The sequence below is a fragment of the Amblyraja radiata genome, chromosome 21 (assembly GCF_010909765.2).
Source record: "Amblyraja radiata isolate CabotCenter1 chromosome 21, sAmbRad1.1.pri, whole genome shotgun sequence".
Taxonomy (NCBI): domain Eukaryota; kingdom Metazoa; phylum Chordata; class Chondrichthyes; order Rajiformes; family Rajidae; genus Amblyraja; species Amblyraja radiata.
Genome location: NC_045976.1, coordinates 32440605 through 32459879, shown reverse-complemented (window position 1 = coordinate 32459879; position 19275 = coordinate 32440605). Strand labels below are relative to the sequence as shown.

Genomic DNA, 19275 nt, shown 5'->3' with positions numbered 1-19275 from the left:
TTTACTTATTATCGGCCGATGGAAGGGAGGGAGAACTCTAAGTCAAGTGAGCAATTACAGACACTTCACCGTCCTCATCCACTTCCCTGAACAACAGAATTACATCGCATTATATGGTGTTTTTTTTGGTCACCTTAGCACATTCCAGACATTAGTCATGGTCAGAGGTACAGGAAAAGGCATCACATCAAAGGCATTTTGTCACAATCCCTTAGATCAGTCTAGCTTCTCTCTTGTCACCTCGTCCCTCATAAACATAGGACACTTAGTTTACGACATCTTACTTCAAAGAGATGACTCTAGCTCCTTCTCTGTCACTTGGGAGACAATGTTATAGTATTTATTATCTCACACACCGCAACCCGAGGCAAGCCTAATTTGAGACTAAATATAAACTGTAAGCTAGCCCAGAAGCCAATTTAATATCTTCTTATATTTTTAACTAAAATTCGGCTTCATCAGACGAATAGCGTAAAATGCCAATAATCTGGTCTCAGGATTGAAAATGATTAAGAACATGCAAAATAGAAGTAGAATTGGGTTACTCCACCTTTAGAGTCTGATTTGCCCTTCCACAGAATAATGACTAACCTGATCTTAACCCCAGATCCAATTTCTTCACTATCCCCCTGAACTTTGAATTGTCTACAGGCTAATGATCTGTCTACCTTGCTCTCAATGTGTTTAATTATTCAATCCTCCTGTCCCTCCAGCATACAGAATTCCAAAGACTAATACAGCATTTGAGAGGAGAAATTCCTCCTCACTTTCACCGTAAACCCTGGCTTCATCAATCCTCGGTGATCTCCATGAAAAACTCAGATTTCTGAGGCACAATTTCTATGCACAAAACCATGCTTACTACCTCTAATCAGGCCATGTCTACCAAAACGTTGGTCTATTTTCTCCCTTAGAATCCCCTCTAACAACCATCCCACCACTGACATCAGTTCACTAGTCTACAGACCCAAGCTGGTCCTTGCTGTCCTTCTTAAATAATCGTACAACAGTAACCACCCTTCCAAAACCTCACCTGCTGCTAAAGATGATGCAAATATCTCTTCAAGAGTCCCGTTTCCGGCTACAGAATCTCCTGTCTGTCCTCCTAATTGTCTACTCCGTAACCCTGTCTGACTTCACACTCTCCCGATGTGCCTTGAGCCAGACCCGATGACACAGACCTGGCTGCTGCTGCTTTCCACTGCATGGTCATCTCGCCAACAGTAACCAAATTGTTATACGTGTATCAAGGGGAATAACCACAGGAGATTTCCGCACCCTCTGATTACTTCCTTTATCCTTCCTGGTGGTCACCTATCAGAGTCTGAAGAAGGTTCCTGACCTGAAACATTGTTATCCATTGTTATTCTTCAGAGATGTTTCCAGACCCGCTGAGTTATCTAGCACTTTGTGTCCTTTCTCATTATAACTCCTGTCATGCTCTTTGTCTCCGGAATGATCCTGAGGTCATCTGGCTGCACCTCCCACAGGTGTAGTCCTCAGGTAATTGGAATTTTCCCTGACTCCCCACATCCAGCATGAACAGCATATCACTGCCCTAACTGCACCTACACTAGATGTTACAAAAAAAGATTGTACCTTATCTTTCGGTTTAGTTCTGCTCAACCTCTTGGCCATAGCATTTCAAGTCAAATTCTCAAAACCTACCCTCACACACCATACTTCACCTCAACACATAGCCTCTCCCAAATTGGCCACTCCAAACATCTTACCCCGCTAAAATTTTATTTCTTATTAGCTGCTCTGCCAATCAAATGCCGCTATTTAAAACCTTCCCGTTGTGCTGCTCTGCGCTGCCTCCGGGCTGGTTACTCACAAGCTCAGCTGTTCTCATAGCGTTCTTTCAAAACGTTCCACTGTAGCACTGCTCTGCTCTGCTTCCTGGCTGGAAACTCACTAATCGTCTAAAATCATGCACTTATGGGCCTAATTCTATACTCGTGGATGTGAGTGCTTCACTCCTTAAAGACATATCTATTGTAGATATTGCTGAAAGAAGTGTTGTGCAGTTGTAAATAGATATTTTCAAGAATATTTCAACCATTTCCAAATATGACTTTTCAACGTCATTTTGTTAGCATCAGAAGGGCTGTGAACTACTTGTCACTATTGCTTGTCCTTTGATATAGAACTCTATTATTGAAACAAACTACTTCTAGTTTTCACTTTGTCTTTGTATCCACACTCAGAAAAAGGGTGACTGTAGTGTATTAAATGATAACTATACCCTTAAACCCCTGTCTCACAGTGCGAGTCCACCCACGAGTGATCCCGAGTTTAAAACAAATCAAACTCGTGGTAATCACGTAGAATTAACGTAGCGAAAACGTCGGAACTCGTAACACTAACGGCAGGTACTCGGGAAACTTGTTAACTCGTGAAAATCTTTTAACATGATGAAAGATTTCCACGAGTCAAATTTACTCTTGAAGTAAAAATTTTAAACTTTTAAACTCGTTGTAAGAACGTAATAGCCCGTGAGTTTAACGTAGTGACTCGTGAGTCTACCGTGGACACTCTTTAACTCAGCGGGACAGGCAGTGTCTCTGGAGAAAAGGAATGGGTGACGGGATGACGTTTCCAAAATTCTGCTGCGTCTTTGTGTTACTCCAGCACTCTGTATTCACTTTTTGTCAACCAACATCTGCCATTTCTTGTGTATGACATTATTTGTATCCGTGGCAGTTGAGTGTCGCTCCCTTTAATTTTCCCAGGGGGTCGGAATGGACTGGAGTTGGGAGGGAAACGTGGGGGGGGGGGGGGGGGGTTAACATTTTCTGAAACATGCATTTGGCAAATGCACTAATATACCTAATAATCCTGGCTTTTCTGGGTAGTCAATGAAATCAACCCAGTCTGCTGCTGGTGCTGTTTGTTGTTCTGTGTCCCTACTTATCACCTATTCACTTAACAGCAGATGTGAGACAGTTCACAGTTGAATATTCTGCTGTAATTTACACGTACTGAAATTATAATTGTCTTGACTGTACTGTGTACTATTCCGAAAAAACTATGGATTCCAGTAAGGATTGGCAGTATGGAAGAGATGATTGATTGGCATCCAAGCACCTACCTTTATATTGTTACCTGAGACCTCTAACCAGATTTTAAAAAATCCAACATCTCATGTCAATGCAAACACAAATAGAAAGGGCCTCAAGCAGCTAATCTGCCCAAACAATCTGCCTTGATCTTTCCTCTGACATGAGAGATACTTGTAGGTACAAGCTGCTACAATAATAATGCCAATTTACCTTTATCCCTTCATTGCACACCTCCCAAGGCTGTCAAATATTAGTCAGACAGCTGGTTGCACCAAAGACAATCAGCTTGAGCCTTGGCCCAGTGCAAAGATTACTGGGAGAGAATTCTGTGGCACATGGTCAACATGGGGAGGAAGCTGTTGAAGGAATTAGACTAACACATGTTGTACTTGGATGACTAACTCGTTGCTGACCGATATTAGGTGAGGGACAGCAATGATCTGATAAACTAATCTTTATGGCCTTGTTTAAATTACCACTTCAGAGTAAATTGAAACTGCAAATTGTATCCATTGATTTTAAATTTGTCTGAAATTCATTCCTCCAAGCATTTGACATTATGAAAGTATTACATAGGAATTTTGATCAAATTTATAATTTGGAAATAAATGGCAATGTTTAGGAGTGTCTTATTTTCCCTTGGAAATAAAAGCAATGGAACCATCTTACCTGAGCCTGGCTTTAGTCTGCCTCCTGAGAATGGGGGTGTTGGCCTCACTTTCCTCCTGGACACACTGCAGCGAGGGCGATCGGCTGTGTGAACTTCGTGAGCTTGCTGTACTCTGCTGGCCTCCCTCGGTACCCTCCTGCATCTGTGCCAGTAACTGAGGTGGCAGGCTTCTGACAGATGGCACAGGCGAATGGGTGGATCGGCCTGCAAAATTGTTGATGTTGTTGTCACTGGTGGATCGTAACAGCGTACGTGGGGATGAGAGGGCACTTCCTCCACCTCGTCGCCTATTAGTGTAGCTTGGGGTTTCTCTGAAAGGCACTGAAATTTACAAATATGTTAATGCTTGCCAACTTGGTTGTTGTGGACAGATCACTATGACGGACTTCTTTTACATCGGTCATGACCACCAGCTCCCACTTTCACCCACCCTATTGACAAACAGTTTATTGAATGGTGCTCAAGCACTATTCTGCAACTTACTTGACCAAGCGAACATTCCTATGTGCAATAGAGTGGCTCAAGTCATTCGACTAAGGTAGAGATCATTCCCAGGCCTGAATCTGTCTTCACTAACATCCATGTGTGCACAGCTTGCAACAGGGTTCATATACTGTACCAAGCCAGTGAACTCTTCTACACCAAGCAACTCAGTCTTATCCCAGTCCTTCGCTTGTGCATTGTCTTCATTCAATTCATGCTGTTTCCTTCCGATTTATATTTCCAAGATAACATTAATTACTGTGGCTAATTATGTAGTTGTTGTTAAATTATCAGTGCCTTTAACACCGTGAATAGTAGAATACAGAGGAAAATATTTCAGACAATTGCTCTACAGTTACCACATCGCACATCTACCCCATTTGAAATATTTTAACCATCTCTAAATGGACTTCATCAGACTTCACTGAGATATCTTGCATTAAATGTTGCACCCTTTATCCTTTATCAGTGGACAGCTTGAGTTATTGATGTCTTTTCTTTTCTTTGACTGGATAGTATGCAAACAAACAGTTTTCACTGTTCCTCAGTACACATAATGATTTTCTCACGTATGATGTGATTTCTGTGGATGGATGCCCATCAAACTATGCAACATTCTGTGGAAATATATTCTGAAGCCTTGTAGAGGAAATCAGATTTGATATCCCTGGAGCAACCATTAAATTGGATTGGCCAAGACAATCTAGTTCTCCACAATGGTATTGCTTTTTGATTGAACGATACAGCATAAAAACATGCCCTTTAGCCCACCAAATGCACATCAAGAGTCAAGAGTCAAAAGTCGAGTCTATTCATTGACTCAAAGATTGATTGGCGTTTTACCCCAAAAAATTCCAGAACGTTCCTCTGACACTGCCCGCAACCCTTCATAGAAACATAGAAACCCACACGTCCCCCACATGTCGAGTCACGCTAACCGCCCCCCCCCCTAGTATATACCAATTGGACCCATTGGATCCCGTCCCCCAAAGCAATAATCCACCACTCACCCGTTCCCCCAACGCAAACCGTTTCCACTACTCACCTGTTCCCCCAACGCAATAATCCACAACTCACCCATTGCCCCCACGGAAGACTTGGTCCCCTAACGCAACCCGTACCCCAATGTAAGATTCCACCGCTCACCCGTTCCCCCAACGCAACCCATTTCCCCAATGCAATATTCCACCACTTACCCATAGCTCCCAACTGTACAGGTTATTTTAAACTTTAAATAAATGCAATTGCACTAAGATTTAATGTGATGTAGGTACCATCTTTTGTTATCCAAATCTAATCATTAAACTTTGCTGCGCTCGGTTAGGCTGGCAGATTCTTTCCGTGAAGGACATTTGCTGTGAAAGATTCAGTGTTCTGGGATAGAAACATTGCAGCCAGTAGGGCATTGTGACGTCATAACTGCCTAACTGCCAGAGTAGATTTGAAGAAATCCAACTTTTAAATGTCACTTTAAAACTTTTAAATCCCCCCCACTATGTCCATCTCCTTACAACAATGTAATAGCACTCTCATAGCTTGTGTATTGGCAACAGAGATCACATTGTGATGTCATTTTCGGTTTTTGGAATGTTCACTGCAGCGTGTGTAAATGAGATCCCATTGTGATTGGATGACTGTGAGATGCCATTGTGATATCATCACTGAAAGCAGCTGGAAGAGTCTCCCTCTCAAAGGCAGTAGAAGGTAGACAAAAATACTGGAGAAACTCAACGGGTGAGGCAGCATCTATGGAGCAAAGGAAAAGGTGACGTTTCGGGTTGAGACCCTTCTTCAGACTGGTGGGGGGGGGGGAAGAAGAAAGGAAGAGGTGTAGACAGTGGCTGTGGGGGAGCTGGGAAGGGGAGGGGGAGGAGGGAGAAAGCAAGGACTACCTGAAATTGGAGAAAATGTTCATACTGCCAGGGTATAAACTACCCAAGCAAAATATGTGATGATCCTCCAATTTGCGGTGGGACTCACTCTGGCCATGGAGGAGGCCCAGGACAGAAAGGACGGATACAGAATGGGAGGGGGAGTCGAAGTGCTGAGCCTCACCTGGAAAGATTGCTTGGGTCCTTGGATGGAGTCGAGGGGGGAGGTAAAGCGACAAGTGTAGCATTTCCTGCGGTTGCAAGGGAAAGGAAAAGCTGTTGAGGGTAAGGACCAGCTCCGCTAGGCGGAGGAGATTATCAGTAGACGGGAATTGGTTGGTTCTGCGGTTGAGGAAGAAACGGAGGGCTTTAAGAACCTCCTGGTGGGGGATGGAGGTGTAGAGTGACTGGACATCCATGGTGAAGATGAGGGAATGGGGGCCTGGAAAACGGAAGCCATGGAGGAGACGAAGTGCATGTGACATAGGTAGGGAGGGATTTGACCAGGGGGGATAAGATGGAGTCGAAGTATGTGGAATTAAGTTCGGTGTGATAAGAACACGCAGAAACAATGGGTCTGCCAGGATAGTCAAATTTGTGGATTTTGGGGAGAAGGTAAAATCGGGTCGTGCGGGGCTGGGGAACGATGAGGTTGGAGGCTTGGGAAGGCAGGGAGCTGGAAGTGATGAAGCCAGTGATAGTGTTAGAGATAATGGCCTGGTGCTCATCTGTGGGGTCATGATCCAAGGATAAGTTGGAGGAGGTGTCTGAGAGTTGGCGCCTTGCCTCAGGCCAGTAGAGATCAGCATGCCAGACTGCCATGGCACCTATTATTTTCAAAGTTGGCCTTTTTAAAATTTTAAATATCAATAACTTGTGATACTTAAAACAACAAATCTGAAGGAAACTTGTAAGAACGACGAAGGGAAAAAGCTGAGCAAGGTTCTGCAAACATACTCGCGCTATTTTGTACCGTTTTGGCATAGTTCCTTGAGATCGCTCGCTCGCACAGACAGATACGCAGACGTCCAAACAAGATGAGACTTTTCGTATAATATAGATAGATATATAAATATAAAACAAACAAACAATAATAGTGCAAAGATAAAAATAATGCTCCTCAGGTCTATGTAGTTTGATGTTTATTTGGAGGTTGTAGTGTCATAGCCTCATAATTGTGATTAATATTGTGATGGTCGTTGGGAAGAAGCTGCTCCTGTACCTGGATGGTACGAATTTCTGGTTCCTATACCTTCTTCCCAATGGCAGGAGTGAAATGAAAGCGTTGCCAAGGTGGTGTGGATCTCTGATGATGGCTGCCTCTTTGAGGCTTCAAAGTGGCTTATCAAAGATTTGTACTGGTATTGGGTTATTATTGTCACATATACCGAGAAACAGTGAAAAGCTTTAGTTGTGTGCTATCCAGTCAAATCATACTATACACGAGTACAATCAAGCCACACACATTTACAACAGACAGTATAAAGAGAAAAATAGCAAAGTGCAGAATATGGTGTTACAGCATCTTAGAGTTGCAGTGAAAAGGCAGATAAAAAAAGTGCAGGGTTCACAATGAAGTAGGTTGGAAGATCAGGACTACATCTTAGTTTATTGCAAGACCTTTCAGTAGTCTAATAACAGTGGGGAAGAAGCAGATCCAAAATCTGGTAGTACATGTTTTCAACCTTTAGAATTGATGGGAGAGGGAAAAAGAGGTAATGCCTGGGTGAAAATGTTCCTTACATATGTTGGCTGCTTTCCCGAGGCAACATGAAATGTGGTTGGAGTCTATGGGGGGGGGGGGGGGGGGGGGGGGGGGGGGGGGGGTAGTCTGGTTTGTGTGATGGGCTGGGCTATGTCCACAAGTGTGCAATTTCTCATGGTCTTGGGCAGAGCTATTGTCAATCTAAGCTATGAATCATCCTGATAGGATGCTTTCTGCACTCTATCTGTCAAAGTTGGTAAGATTCCTGGGAGATATGCTAAATTTCCTTTATCTTCTGAGGAAGTAGAAGCATTGGTGTGCTTTTTTGGCTGTAACTTCGCTGTGCCTGATCCAGGACAAATTGGTGGTTATATATACCTCTAAGACCCGGAGCTCTCAATGAACTCCACTTCGGCACCATTGATGCTAAGCAGCACTTGTACATCACATCACTTTCTAAAGTCAACAAAAAATATTTTTCTCTTGATGACATGGAGGAGGGGGTTGTTGGCTTGACATCATGTTGCTGAGCTTTTAATGTCCTTCCTGTAAAATGGGTCTCCACTGAGGTTCATAGTTAGCTTTCATCTCCCACTCCAGACCTTTTCAGCATACCACTATCTCAGTCCTGTCCCCAACCCTTCATTTATGAGCATGTCAACTCTGATCATTGTATATCCTAGACACCCCCACGTATCAATAAATTAATTGGAGCTTGGTAATGCCCGACATCTGCACCAGTCTTCTATACAATTTACACTCCTTGCAATTTACGGAGGAAATATAGATCAATGGAGGAAGCCATCTACATTCAATTTGACAATAAGAACTTACATATTACAATGCTATTCATTGACGACAGCTCACGCCTCAACAGCATAATACAGAATAAACTCATCCTCAAACCTCTGGACCTTGGCTTCGGGGTTTCCATCTGCAATTGGCTTCTGACTAGCAGGTGAAAATTGGTCACAACATTTCCTCCACACATGGTGTCCCTCACAGTTGTGTTCTCAGTACCTTGCGCTCTACTCCCTGTACACCCAGGGGTTTGTGGCCAAGTACAAAGTCAAATTAATCTTTAGGTTTGCAGATGATACCACTGTTGTCAAGGAGATCAACAACAGAAATAATACAAAGTACAGGAAAAGGATCAAGAACTTTGTGCCATGCTGTCAGGACATCAACCTTGCCATTACTGTTACCAAGACAGAAGTGTTGGTTCTACGAAAGCAACAAGGTGAACTCAATCTCTAAATATGGCTCTTCCGATGTCTTGTACAACTATAACCAATTTTCTATCCATGTCAACACCCTCCCCCAATACCACGTGCTCTAATTTTAGAGACTGATGACTAAAATTAGAGCACATGATATTGGGGGTAGGGTGTTGACGTGGATAGAAAATTGGTTGGCAGACAGGAAGCAAAGAGTAGGAGTGAACGGGCCTTTTCAGAATGGCAGGCGGTGGCGAGTGGAGTGCCGCAAGGCTCGGTGTTGGGGCCGCAACTGTTTACCATATATATTAATGATTTGGAAGAGGGAATTAGGAGCAACACTAGCAAGTTTGTGGATGACACAAAGCTGGGTGGCAGTGTGAACTGTGAAGAATATGTTAGGAGGTTGCAGGGTGACCTGGACAGGTTGAGTGAGTGGGCAGATGCGTAGCAGATGCAGTATAATATAGATATATTTGATGTTATCCATTTTGGTAGAAAAAACAAGGGGGCAGATTATTATCTCAATGGGGTTAGGTTAAGTAAGGGGGAGGTACAGCGAGACCTGGGTGTCCTTGTACACCAGTCACTGAAAGTTGGCGTGCAGGTACAGCAGGCAGTGAAGCAAGCTAATGGAATGTTGGCCTTCATAACAAGAGTATTTCAGTATAGGAGTAGAGAGGTTCTTCTGCAGTTGTATAGGGCTCTGGTAAGATCACATCTGGAGTATTGTGTACAGTTTTGGTCTCCTAATTTGAGGAAGGACATCCTTGTGATTGAGGCAGTGCAGCGTAGGTTCACGAGATTGATCCCTGGGATGGCGGGTCTGTCATATGAGGAAAGATTGAAAAGACTAGGCTTGTATTCACTGAAGTTTAGAATGATGAGGGGGGAGCTTATAGAAACATATAAAATTATAAAAGGACTGGACAAGCTAGATGCAGGAAAAATGTCCCCAATGTTGGGCGAGTCCAGAACCAGGGGCCACAGTCTTAGAATAAAGGAGAAGCCATTTAAGACTGAGGTGAGAAAAAACTTTTTCACCCAGAGAGTTGTGAATTTGTGGAATTCCCTGCCACAGAGGGCAGTGAAGGCCAAGTCACTGGATGGATTTAAGAGAGAGTTAGATAGAGCTCTAGGGGCTAGTGGAATCAAGGGATATGGGGAGAAGACAGGCACGGGTTATTGATTGGGGACGGTCAGCCATGATCACAATGAATGGCAGTGCTGGCTCGAAGGGCCAAATGGCTTCCTCCTGCACCTATTTTCTATGTTTCTATACTTCTATAACATAACCTCCCAACTTTTATACTCAATACTCTGGTTTGCATCAGTCAGTTGGGAGGTTATGTTACAGTTGTACAAGACATTGCTGAGGCCCCATTTAGAATTTTGTGATTAGTTTTGATCATCCTGTTATAGGGCAGATGTTGTTCCGCTGGAAAGTGCGAAAGAAAGAAAATGTGGCCAGGACTCGAGGGCCTGAGCAAAAGACAGAGGTTGAGCAGGCTGGGATTCTATTCCTTGGAGTACAGGAGGATAAGGGGTGATCTTATAAATTACCATAAGATGAGAGGAATAGAGAGGGTAAATGAGCAGTCCTTTACCCAGAGTAAGGGAATCAAGAACTAGAGGACAGGTTTAAGGTGAGAGGGGAAAGATTTAACAGGAACATGAGGGGCAACATTTTTTTTAAAAGAGGGAGGTGGGCATATGGAACAAGCTGCCAGTGGAGATAGATGAGACAGGTACTATCACCACGTTTAAAAACGATTAGGACAGGTACATGGATAGGATTGGTTTAGAAGGATATGGGCCAAACACACGCAGGTGGGTCTGGTATAGATGGGACATGTTGGTCGGCATGGGCAAGTTGGGCCAAAGGGCCTGTTTCCATGCTTTATGACTATGTCAACCTAATAAATGCAGCTGCTGTAATGATGATCAACAGCTCTAAGTTCCTAGGGTCCAAGCCCATAACTCTCTGAAATGGATGGAGTGGCAAAGAATGCAAATGTATGCTTGCCTTCATTGGTTAGGGCATTAAGTATAAGAGTCAGGAAATCATGATGCAGTTTTATAGGGCTTTGGTTGGGCCACATTTAGTGTATTGCATGCAGTTCCAGTCACTCCAATGCAGGAAGGATGTGAAGGCTTTGGGATAAGTGTAGAGGAGGATTACCAGCATGGTGCCTGGATTGGAGCAACAAGGAGAGGTTGATTAGACTTGGATTGTTTTCTCTGGAACTCCAGAGGTTAAGGGGAGACCTGATAGAAGTATATAGAATTATGAGAAGCATAGATAGGATAGATAGTCAGAATCTCTTTGCGAGGATGGATATATCAAATATGAGAGGTGCACTGTTTAAAGGAGGGGCAAGTATTTTATGGGCAAGTGACTAGAATGCGCTGCCAAGGTTAATCATGGAGGCAGAGACAATAGTTTCATTTAAGAGATATATTTTGGATATGCACATGGATGTGCAGGGATGGAGGAGTATGGATTATCTGTCAGGAGATAAGAGTTGGTCTTGACTCACGTTTTGCATAGACATTGTGCGCTGAAATGCCCAATGCTCTGCTGTAATTTTCTACGTTCTAAGCACCAATAAAACTGGTTGCTTGTCAATTTTGATGACTACTTTTAGTGAAACTGACAGACTGTTCTTGAGACAATAGTCCCTGAGAGCTGCAGAAAGTTTAGTTGTATGAGAACAGATTTGTTTCCTGGAGTGTTTCTTTTTCCCATGACAGTTTTATTCTGCTTGTCAATTTCTAATTCACCTTAAGTGGTTCTCTAGTTGCTAACTGAAATCGTGTTATAACCCATTGAGCCCATGTGATTCAAAATGTGTTCCCTAATTTCTCAATTCTATATCCCATTCAAACCATGGAAACACATGTTACAGCAAAAGTGCTTTGTACAATAAGTGATCCAGAATCTGAATTCATGCCTTCAACCCCTCCAATCTCATGCTAGACCCCCCATTTAACCAGCAATAATATAGCACAGTATCAACATGTTGAATGGTGTGCTGTTACTAACATAATATGATTTCTAGACCTATGTTTATAATTAAAATGTATCTAAAATAGTATGACATTTCTCTGTAATATAGCATATCACCCGAGGAACTATTTCAGTAATTAAAGTAGTACATTGGTCAAGAGTGATAGATCTGCAATTACAGGAAATTGGGATATTTTTAATGAAAGCATATAGACAAGGAGATCAACACTCTCAAATTTCAAAGTACTTACACAGGGAAAGTGTTGCAGACTGCTGAGAATTACACTAAGGCTTTGTTTGGTCTGGAGGTGATTAAGGGTGAAATGTATTTGTATTTAATTGATCATATGACAAGATTGGCCAATTAACCTATTCAAATCAGATTCAGATTCAATTTTAATTGTCATTGTCAGTGTACAGTACAGAGACAACGAAATGCATTCATCACCAAATAAGTCAAAGCCACTGAACATTTTCTTCACACTGTTAACTAATTTAAAGTCCATTTCACATAGTTTGACGGATAATTGTTTGACATTAGTTCTCTAAAAAATAGATTAAGAATTTTTCTCCTCAGCCAAAATATTCTGACAAGGATAATAAATGTTTATAAAAGTAATCATCATACTTATATCTGATTGCAGTTATTCAAATTAGTGAAAAATATTGGGGAATTTATAAAACTTATTTTCAGCTGAACAAAGAGAGTTCTGCTCTTAAGTATATCAATGAATGCAGTTTGATAGAATAGAAACAGTATGGAATTGTTCCAATTATTATGTGATGCGACTGTAGTTCACAACAGATTTGTCTATTCAGATTGGGAATTTATTTTTAGCTGAAAAGTTAAGTTTAATTGAGTTCAATTTTAAATGCATTTTAAACCAATTTTCCGACTGGATCCAAAAACTGAAATGATTTCCTTATTACCAATATACAATATGGGTGAACAACTGCCTTGCCACCAGAGGGCAGCTGAGGGTGTGGTAGGGAAGAGATTGTGTTTATAGCTGGGCCCTCACTGAGGTCCTCTAATGGAGAGTTCGGCAACAACAAGGCAGTTTTCAACTGCAGCAGGGTTCCAGGCAGAATACTAATTATATTGTGATAGTCAATAAAGGAAGATTAGAAAATATTTGCAGCCACAAAATTGCATTAGTGCAAGCTTCTAGAGTTTTAAAAGTAGATAATATAAAGAGAATGTACAGAAACAATTAATGTGTAACAAAAGGGAAAACCCAAAGAAATTAGATAAAATATAATGATAATAAATCATGATTTGCAGATTCAAATTAGAAAAGCTCATTTTTGAAAGAGGTTTGAAATAAGAGAGAAAGCACATGATATTTTTGTTTTATTAAAAAAATAGCAGAGAAAATTAAAAGGAAATTATGTTGAACCTGTGCAAAGCTGAGGATAAATCAGAGAATATTGCGGGTAGTTCTGAAAAGCACGTTTTAGGAAGGTTATCAAGGACAGATAAAGAAGAGATTTGGTCATCTATATATCCATCTATCAATGCATCCATCCATCCATCCATTCTTTCTATATCTACATATACTATTAGTAGTCTCGTCTTGTTTGTCTGTCAGTCAGTGTGTGTGGCTGTCTGTGAGATCAAGGAACTACACCAAAACGGTACACAATAGCGCAAATTTTACAGAATCTCACAGCTTTTTTCCATGGTTGTTAGTATCAAGTTTCTTCACATTTGATGTTATATTCCACAAGTTATTGATACTTAAAGATTTTAAAAAGCCAACTTTGAAAATAATAACTGCCTGTGAATGGGAGACTTTTCTAGCAGCTTCCAGTTATGATGTCACAACGGCATCTCAGTTGTCCAATCACAATGGGATCTCATTTACACAAGTTGCCATGAAGATTCCGAAAACAAAAAAATGACATCACAATGTGATCTCTGCTGCCAATACAGAAGCTATGAGAGTTGACGGAGTGGGGGATGGGAGGAAAATAAATGTTATTTAAACATTGTCTTTAATGGGGGATTGCAAAAGGGGAGAGATGAGGGAGGGTGTGACCGAGGGTAGGAGAAAGGAAAGGGAGGGAGACAATGGGATCAGCAGCTTCAAGGGGAGTAAGGAAAGAGTGAGATTTTTGCCTCCCCCTCCCACATGGGAAGGATTGATTGGCTCAAGAGAGCACCAAAGCCGACCCAGAGTCCATTAACTGCCTCCGGGAAATGGCAACTGCCCCCACGTGGGAAGGATTGATTGGCTCCAGGGAGTGCCGATGAGTTGCAATGGGAGACCAGACCTCCCATGGGGGCTATGGGTGAGTGGTGGAATATTGCATTGGGGGATGAGGCCCAACAGGTCCCACTTGGTCTAGTACACATGGTGTCACAATTGGTCTGCTCGCGCCGCCCGCACCGCACTGTTTTCCACGCTCCACCTGCTGTGCACTGTTTTCCATGTGCTGAGAGTTACATCACCCCCTCCCCCCCGACTCACAGCCATTTAATCGCTGCCGTGGCCCCGCCCACTTGCAGTCTACTCGCACTCGATCGGCCATCCGCCCCGCCTTGCCCGCAGCCCAGCTGGCCTCCCCCCGGGCTCTGGATTGAAGCCGCTGAACAGGCAGTAATTTGGTTGACGCATTCCTCCTTTCCCCTTCCTCCTTTCCCCCTCCTCCTCCTCTCCCCTCCCCTTCGTTCCCCCCCTCTTTCTATCCCCCATCATTTTACCCCACGTCATTCTACCCCCCGTCATTCTACCCTCCTCTCTTTTTATCCCCCCTCTTCCCACCCCCCTCTTTCTAGATGCGCCTGTGAGTTGGGGGCTATGCATGAGTGGATAGGGTGGAGAGGAGGTAAAAGGAGCAAAATAATAATATTAATATAATATCAAGGGGGGTGGTCAGTGTGTGGGTGTGGGGGGTGGTTAGGGTGTGTAAGGGGTGGTTAGTGTGTGTGTGTGACCATCAGGCTGCCCCATCTCAGCCCCCCCGCAACCGCGCATTGAGGGGACAGGACCCAATGGGTCCTACTTAGTCTAGTAAATAACTAAAACTCTCATCTTATATGTATATATATTTGTTTGTATGTTCCCGAAATACAGCCAAAACCTTATACGATAGCGCGTCAATTTTAGGGGTACCTTACTCGCCATTTGCCTGGGGTGCAGTAGCAAGTTTTGTTCCATTTGACAAAGTAATTCCCAAGTTATTCCCTTAATAAACTTTTATTTTCTTTATTCCCTTAACTGTGCTCCCACTTGCTGGCCCTGTCAGCCACATATGCTCAGTTGGGGAGGGTTGCCGGGCCCGCTATCCACACGTGCGCAGTTGAACGTGGCAGTCGCGCCTGCACAGTGCGGGCCGTCAGCTGCACCTGCTGGGCTGGGATCACCATTTTGACTGAACATTGCCTCGTATATCGGTGAGTGATGGAATATTGCGTTGGGGGAGGGGGACCCAATAGATCCGCGCATGGTCTGGTAAAGTCATAAAGAGCTGCATCATGTAAATAGTCACTGGCCATTAGACACCCATTTTTACATTCATTCCACCTTGGAGGACTTTATTTTCTCCACACTTCCACAAACTCCCACAGATTGTACTACTTTCCCCCAGATTAAACAACTCACCGAGACAATAACGTTTGAGGGGTTTTATCATATCATATCTCTATTAAAAGTGTGGTGTGTGGTGTGTGGTGTGTGGTGTGTGTGTGTGTGTGTGTGTGTGTGTGTGTGTGTGTGTGTGTGTGTGTGTGTGTGTGTGATTTTGCATGTGAGACGTATCTCCTCGAAAACCAGACGCAAAAACACGGAGATTTTTACAATTTCGGTAGGGATTTAACTTATGAATTCAGAAATCCACTCCTTGATCAATTATTTCCCCAGATTTTGAATAAAATTGATCACAAAACTGACGTCACAATGCCCACATGCCCAGCAATCCAGGTCCAACTGCCTCCAGGCCCCGCCTCTGTGGATTAAAGGTGCCGAAAGATCGAGAAAGTTCTGCAGAACAAAGATTCTGTACCTTCTCATCACTGTTGGCGCAGCTCGTGAAGCCCTGTGCGCTCATTCCAGCTGTGGGTTTCCAGAGTCAGAAGCCGCTTCTCTCTCTCTCTTCATTTGACAGCCCAGCTCCCCCCCCCCCCCCCCACTCCTCTTCTCACCTCCTCCCCTCTCCTTCCTCCCTCCCCTCTCTACCATAGATCCCATACACGATCGTCTGTCCCTCCCCCCCCCCCCCCGGCCTAGCTCTGTCACGCTGGTGGAAGCCACAATCGGCTGGTCTCCCGCCTACCACAACAACAGGACTATGATTGATCTCCTTGGCCCTACACTTATCCCTGGAACACATGGAAGGACTACTACGTCAGACTCCTATTAATAGACTATAGCTCTTCTTTCAATATCATTATCTCAACCAAGCTCATCTCCAAAATTTGTGGAACTTGGAGTCAGCACTTCCCTCTATGACTGGATTCTCAACTTCCTGACCACAATCAGCAAGGATAGGTGACAGATCATCCTCTATGATAACTCTCAACAATGGTGCCCCACAATGGCACATTCTCAGCTCTCTACTATACTCCTATACACTCATGACTATACAGCCAAATACCAATCCAACTAAATTTTCTAGTTTGCAGATGGCACCACAGAAGTAGGCTGGATATCAAATAATGACGAGACGGAGTACAGGAACCAGATAGCCTGCTGCCATGACAGCAACCTCCCCCTCAATGTCAGCAAGACAATGGGATAGGATTGTCTTGCTGACAACATTGGACTGGGAAATACATGGCAATCTTGTCAGCAATACTTATGACTGAAAATAAATGGGGAAAAAAAACTTATAATACAAAATGTAACCATTGGTTCGTCAGCAAATTTTGTGCTATCAAAGCAGAATTTCTATTCTTGTTGTTCTTCTATGTTTGAAAAGGATGAAGCTCATGTAAGCTGGATTGCACTTGGATTGTGGAAAGCACAATGTCAAGTGTAAGTACTTAGGTTCATGGAAACAAGTTATAAACTTACCAACATCTGCTTCCTTGTGGTTCTTAATAATCTCGGCCAATTCAAAGTTCCCAGCTATAATGGCAACCTAAAGCAAAAAAAGAATACAGCAATCATTTTACAATGACCCTCAGTCCATTTAAAAAACATATGTATTGAGCCGCATTGGTTCAATATATTCACTTGGCAATGAGTCAAGAATCCATCATTATTAATTTTGGTCTTTAAAGTTTTTTTAATTTCTAGGTGATTAAAAACAGTTGGTTACAGTTAGGTAGAGATTCTTCCATAGTTGGTTGCATTGGCTGGACATGCAGACCACTGCATTATGACAAAGAGACCAGAAGTATGTAAAACAGTCAGATAAGTAAGACTGGTGAAGTGACCAACGTATATATATTTAAGAAGAAGCTGGATCAATATGGGACATTGGATGATGATGATGAGGTCTAATGAAGAAGGGAGAGAGGAAACATGCATGGAGCACAAATATTAGCATAAATCTAGCATAAATGGCCAACAATGCCAAAGATTTTACACAAATGACCTCTTGTTATTCTAGGTTTCAATTTATATTTATATTTCAAAATATATTGGAAACAGTTCCAACATATTCACACCAGGATTTTCAAATCTGACACAAAATAAAAAATGTAATCTGCTTTTCCATGCACTATCCCAAGTGAGCTAACTCGTGCTATGTACATTACCATTGGCTACATCACTCATTTGTCACATGTCAGGCCAGGCAGGGACGGAGATTTTATATGGTCCTGGACGCTGTCTGAAAGACATCCTAAGTGGAACTCTTAAGATGTTCTATAGACTCGGGATCAGTTCCTGTGGACTGGAGGGTAAATAATGTAACCCATCTTTTTAAGGAAGGAGGGAGAGAAAACAGGGAATTATAGACCAGTTAGCCTTACATCGGTCGTGGGGAAGTTGCTCTAATCGATTATTAAAGATGTAATAGCGGCGCTTTTGGAAAGCAGTGACAGGATCAGTCAAAGTCAGCATGTATTTATGAAGGGGAAATCATGCATGACTAATCTTCTGGAAATTTTTGAGGATGTAACAAGTAGAATGGATAAGGGACAGCCAGTAGATGTGGTGTATCTGGACGTTCAAAAAGCCTTTGACAAAGTCCCACACAAGAGATTAGTTTGCAAAATTAGAGCTCATGGTATTGGGGGTAGGGTATTGACATGGATAGAGAACTGGTTGGCAGACAGGAAGCAAAGAGTAGGAATTAAAGGGTCCTTACCAGAATAGTAAGTGACTAGTGGGGTGCCGCAAGCCTCAGTGCTGGGACCCCAGTTATTTACAATATATATTAATGTAGCAATGTTACAAAATTTTGAGATTTAAAAAATCAAGTCTGTAATTTATCCCATCAGATAAAGCATAAAAATAAGTTTAATTTGACACCTAATTCACTTTCATATCTCAAGTATTTAAAAAGTTATGGCCATTTTCATACTCGGAAATGAGCATCTTGTTCCCTATTGATTTTCTATGGACATAACAAAAAAGTTGTGATCGTGAACAGTCAAAAGCCCATAACTTTCTTAAAAATTAAGAGAACTGAATGAAATTTTCAGTTATCATAGATTGAAGCATTCTGAAACAAATATAAAATAATCTTACTTGGATGACCTGAAATTAAAGCATATAATTAGTTAGTTACCTAATTGTAGCTAATTTCAGACTTCAATTACTAGATCTAAACATCTATCCATTTCTTAATAAATGATTAACATTTTTAAATAGCCTAAATGTCCAAATAATATTCACAAATAATTCACAATAAAACATGATTTTTAAATCTCATTTACATTAATTTATAGGCCAAATGGAAGGAATTCAGTGTTCAATTGCTGTAAATTAAAGTCCATTTTAAATCAGCTTTCCAGTGGGTCTCTGTGGAACGCGCTGGTTTAGAACGTTCACATTGCGGTAGATTTGTGCCCCCAAATGCCCAGAAAAATACTGCGCGATATAATGGGCCCAAAATGAGCTACTCGCAATATTAAACTTTGTATAAAGGGATCTTTAGAAGCCCTTTTTAATGTAAAAATATACAGCATATCTTCTTTGGTTTGCTTTATGAGACCCTGCGGTTGCTGGCGGTCGCGGGTTTAGAGATTGATTTTTAAACTACTATAACTATTATTCAAGGCCTTTAAACCTAATAATAGCTTTTGCGACGGGGTCTTCCAGCGATTTTTCGTTAATAATTAACTAGGCTGAACATCTT

At 42.3% G+C, this 19275-nt stretch overlaps 1 protein-coding gene across 10 annotated transcripts in view; it reads right to left on the bottom strand.

Moving 5' to 3' along the window:
• The window catches only part of shank3 (SH3 and multiple ankyrin repeat domains 3), a 541235-nt gene that overhangs the window by 296484 nt on the left and 225476 nt on the right, over window positions 1-19275 (bottom strand). For all 10 annotated transcript variants that reach the window (XR_004415240.1, XR_004415241.1, XM_033039988.1 and 7 more), the window contains exons 10-11: window positions 17040-17106; window positions 3735-4056 (exon numbers count right to left, since the gene is read on the bottom strand). Coding sequence is in view for 8 of the 10 variants with exons in the window: in XM_033039988.1 (XP_032895879.1) it covers window positions 3735-4056; window positions 17040-17106 (389 nt within the window). In the remaining 2 variants the exon portion in view is untranslated. The remainder of the gene's footprint in view (window positions 1-3734; window positions 4057-17039; window positions 17107-19275) is intronic.